This window comes from Gossypium arboreum, unplaced genomic scaffold (genome assembly GCF_025698485.1).
Source record: "Gossypium arboreum isolate Shixiya-1 unplaced genomic scaffold, ASM2569848v2 Contig00229, whole genome shotgun sequence".
Classification (NCBI taxonomy): Eukaryota; Viridiplantae; Streptophyta; class Magnoliopsida; order Malvales; family Malvaceae; genus Gossypium; species Gossypium arboreum.
Window position 1 is genome coordinate 72,501 of NW_026440345.1, and position 5,000 is coordinate 77,500.

The window sequence follows — 5,000 nt, forward strand, 5'->3', positions numbered from 1 at the left end:
AACTTCTTCGTAGTGGCTCCGTTCCATGCCTCATTTCATAGGGAACCTCAAAGTGGCTCTATTTCATTATATTCCATCCAGATCCCAATTCCATTTTATATTGTCATTGACATGACATAAGAGATGTCGGTTCTAGTCTATCTTTTCTATTTCTATATATGTATATGGAAAGTTCAAAATCATCATATAATAATCCAGAAATAGAAAAGAAAAAAGGGAGGTTAATGATGATTTTAAAATCTTTTATACCAGGGAATCTAATATCCTTATACATGACGATAATCAATTCGGTCGTTATGGTCGGACTCTATTATGGATTTCTGACCACACTATCCATAGGTCCCTCTTATATCTTCCTTCTACGAGCTCGGTTTATGGAAGAAGGAGAAGAAGGAACCGAGAAGAGAGTATCAGCAACAACTGGGTTTATTGCAGGCCAGCTCATGATGTTCATATCAATCTACTATGTACCTCTGCATTTAGCATTGGGTAAACCTCATACAATAACTGTCCTAGCTCTACCGTATCTTTTGTTTCATTTCTTCTGGAACAATCACAAAGACTTTTTTGATCATAGACGTCCTACCAGAAATTCAATGCGTAATCTTAGCATTCAATGTGTATTCCTGAATAATCTCATTATTCAATTATTCAACCATTTCATTTTACCAAGTTCAATGTTAGCCAGATTAGTCAACATCTATATGTTTCGATGCAACAACAATATGTTATTTGTAACAAGTAGTTTTGTTGGTTGGTTAATTGGTCATATTTTATTGATGAAATGGGTTGGGTTGGTATTAGTCTGGATACAACAAAATAATTTAATTAGGTCTAATGTACTTATTCGATCTAATAAGTATCTTGTATCAGAATTTAGAAATTCTATGGCTCGAATCTTTAGTATTCTGTTATTTATTACCTGTGTTTACTATTTAGGCAGAATACCGTCACCCATTCTAACTAAGAAACTGAAAGGAATTTCCGAACCGGAAGAAGTGGGGGAAAGTGAGGAAGAAAGAAACATAGAAATAGAAACTATTTCCGAGGGGGGAGGGGCTAACCAGAAACAGGGGACCGAAGAAAATACTTCTTCTTCCCTTTTTTCGGAGGAAGAGGTGGATCCGAGCAAAATCGACGAAACAGAAAAGCTACGAGTGACTGGAAAGAAAAAAAAAAAATAAAGGGCGAATTCCACTTTCGTTTTAAAGAGACATACTATAAAAATAGACCGGTTTATGAAACTTCTTATCTGGATGGGAATCAAGAAAGTTCGAAGTTAGAAATATTAAAAAAAAAAGAAGATAAATATTTATTATGGATTGAAAAACCTCTTGTGACACTTCTTTTTGATTCTAAACGATGGAATCGACCTTTGCGATATATAAAAAATGACCGGGTTGAAAATGCTATAAAAAATGAAATGTCACAATATTTTTTTTATACATGTCAAAGTGATGGAAAAGAAAAAATATCTTTTACGTATCCACCCAGTTTAGCAACTTTTGGGGAAATGATACAAAAAAAAATATATTTTTTCACACCAGAAAAATGGTTTTCTGATGAATTGTATACTGATTGGAGTTTTATCAATGAACTAAAAAGAAGAAATTTGAGTAAGGAGTTTATAAAAAGAGTCGAATCTTTAGATAAGGAATCTTTTGATCTGGGCATACTTGAAAAAAGGACTCGATTCTCTAATAATGAAACTAAACGAGAATACTTGCCTAAACTATATGATCCTTTCTTGCATGGACCCTACCGCGGAAGAATCAAAAAATGGGGTTCCCTTTAAGCATAAATCAAACTTATAAAAAAAACACGGATCCATTTTGGATAAATAAGATTCATGCTCTACTTCTTACTACTGATTATCACGACCTTGAACAGACACTAGATACACTCAATATAAAATCATTAGCAACAGAAAAGAACTCTCTTTATTGACATTGACAGAAGATGAACAGGGAAATATCGATTCCGAGGATCGAGTCAAAATTTTGAAATTTTTATTCAATATAGTTATAACTAATCCCAACAATCAAACAATTAGAAAAAAATCTATTGGAATAAAAGAAATAAGTAAAAAAGTTCCTCGATGGTCATACAAATTAATCGACGATTTAGAACAACAGGAGGGAGAAAACGAGGAAAATGTAACAGCAGAGCATGAAATTCGTTCAAGAAAATCCAAGCGCGTCGTGATTTTTACTAATAACCAGGCAAACGCCGATACTTATACTAATACCAAGGATGCTAATGATCCTGATCAAACAGACGAAGTGGCTTTGATACGCTATTCGCAACAATCGGATTTTCGGCGCGACATAATAAAGGGTTCCATGCGTGCCCAAAGGCGTAAAACAATTACTTGGGAGCTGTTTCAAGCAAATGTACATTCCCCCCTTTTTTTGGACAGAGTAGACAAACCACTCTTTTTTTCTTTTGATATTTCTGGACCGCTGAAACGAATATCTCGAAATTGGATATGTAAAAACAAAGAATCAAAAATTTCTGATTATACAGAAAAAAAGATCGAGAAAAAAGACGAGGCCAAAAGAGAAAAATACAAAAGAGAAGAGAAAATGAGGATAGAAATAGCAGAAGCTTGGGATAGTCTTTTACTTGCTCAAGTAATAAGGGGCTCCGTGTTAATAACCCAATCAATTCTTAGAAAATATATTATATTACCTTCACTGATAATAGTTAAAAACATTGCCCGTATGTTATTATTTCAATTTCCTGAGTGGTCTGAGGATTTAACGGATTGGAATCGAGAAATGCATGTTAAATGCACTTATAATGGTGTTCAATTATCCGAAACAGAATTTCCAAAAAACTGGTTAACAGACGGTATTCAGATAAAGATCCTATTTCCTTTTTGCCTGAAACCTTGGCACAGATTTAAACTACAACCCTCTCATAAAGATCCAATGAAAAAAAAGAAAGGTCAAAAGAATGATTTTTGCTTTTTAACAGTTTGGGGAATGGAAACTGAACTACCTTTCGGCTCTCCTCGAAAACGGCGTTCGTTTTTTGAGCCTATTTTTAAAGAACTAAAAAAAATTAAAAAAAATGGAAAACGAAATGTTTTATAGCTTTAACAATTTTAAAAGAAAAAACTAAATTGTTTCGAAAAGCTTCAAAAGAAACAAAAAAATGTATCACTCAAAGCATTCTATTTCTAAAAGGAATAATAAAAGAACTTTCAAAAATAAATCCAATTCCATTTTTTGGGTTGAGAGAACCATATGAATTGGGCGAAACTAAAAAGGATTCGATAATCAGTAATAAGATGATTCACAAATCATCCCTTCAAATTCAATCTATGGCGTGGACAAATTATTCATTAACCGAAAAAAAAATAAAAGATCTGACTAAGAGAACAAACACAATCAAAAATCAAATACAAAAAATTCTAATTATAAAAGACAAGAAAAACGAATTTCTAACTCAAGAAATAAATAGTAGTTCTAACAAAATAAGTTATCAGGATAAAATATTAGAATCATCAAAAAAATTTTGGCAAATAGTAAAAAGAAGAAATATTCGATTAATCCGGAAATTCTATTTTTTTATAAATTTTTTCATTGAAAAGATATACATGGATATTCTTCTATATATCATTAATATTCCAAGAACCAATACCCAACTTTTTCTTGAATCAACAAAAAAAATGATTGAGAACTTCATTCACAATAATGAAGCAAATCAAGAAAGAATTAATAAAACAACTAAAAATACAACTCATTTTATTTCAACTATAAAAACCTCACTTTCTTCACTTTCTAATATTAGTATTAGAAATAAAAATGAAAAAGCTTTTTGTGACTTATCCTCCCTCTCACAAGCATATGTATTTTACAAATTATCACAAACCCAAGTTATTAGTTTTTATAAATTCAAACCTATCCTTCAATATCATGGAACATCTCTTTTTCTTAAAAATGAAATAAAAGATTATTTTGAAGAACGGGGAGTATCTCATTCCAGATTAAGACATCATTATGGGTTAAGACAGAAAATTGTTTGGCATTCTGGAATGAATGAATGGAAAAACTGGTTAAGGAGTCGTTATCAATACGATTTAGTTCAGAATAGATGGCTAAAATTAGGACCAGGACAATGGCGAAATAGAGTCAATCAACACTATCTGGCTCAAAATAAACATTTAACAAAATGGGATTCAGATGAAAAAGAAAGATTAATTCATTACGAAAAAAAATGATTTTCAAGCGAACTCATTACTAACTCAAGAATATAAACTGAATCAAGAACAAAAATATAAAAAATCTAATTTTAAAAAACACTATGGATATGATTTTTTATCATATAAATCTATTAATTATCAAGATAAGAGGGACCCGTATGCTTATGGATCACCATTCCAAGTAAATAAGAGGGAAGAGAGTTCTTATCATTACAACATGGATAAACAAAATTTTTTTGATACACTGAGGGATATCCCCATCCATAATTATCTAGGAGAAGGCGATATCCTAGATGCTATGGGGAATTTTTCGCACAGAAAGTTTTTTAATTGGAGAATTCTTGATTTTTGTCTTAGAAATAAGGTCGATATTGAGTCCTGGGTCGATACCAGTACCAAGAGTAAGAAAAATATTAAGACTGTGGTTAAGAATTATCAAATAATTGATAAAATGGACCTTTTTTATTTCACAATTTATCAAGATCAAGAAAGCAACCCATCCAATAAAAAAGGAAGCCATTTTGATTGGATGGGACTGAATGAAGAAATACTAAGTCATCCTATACCGAATCTAGAACTTTGGTTCTTCCCAGAATTTGTGCTGCTATATAATGCATATAAGGTTAAACCATGGATCATACCAATAAAATTACTTCTTTTCAATTTTAATGGAAATAGGAACATTAATAAAATATTATTGAAAATAAAAAAAGGGACTCCCTTATAGCACCAAACGAAAAACAAATTATTGGATTAGAGAATCGAAATCAAGAAGAAAAAGAACCCATAG

The 5,000-nt window shown here is 31.5% G+C and overlaps 2 protein-coding genes across 2 annotated transcripts in view; both read left to right on the forward strand.

Annotated features, from left to right (window-relative positions):
- Positions 1–157: 157 nt before the first annotated feature.
- LOC128288521 (protein TIC 214-like) overlaps positions 158–5,000 on the forward strand; it is a 4,916-nt gene continuing 73 nt past the window's right edge. Inside the window, exon 1 of the mRNA XM_053024883.1 lies at positions 158–5,000. This exon is cut by the window's right edge and continues 73 nt beyond it. Coding sequence (XP_052880843.1) covers positions 159–1,184 — 1,026 coding nt within the window. The 5' untranslated portion in view covers position 158 and the 3' untranslated portion in view covers positions 1,185–5,000.
- The window catches only part of LOC128288522 (protein TIC 214-like), a 2,057-nt gene continuing 352 nt past the window's right edge, over positions 3,296–5,000 (forward strand). Inside the window, exon 1 of the mRNA XM_053024884.1 lies at positions 3,296–5,000. This exon is cut by the window's right edge and continues 352 nt beyond it. Coding sequence (XP_052880844.1) covers positions 3,296–4,228 — 933 coding nt within the window. The 3' untranslated portion in view covers positions 4,229–5,000.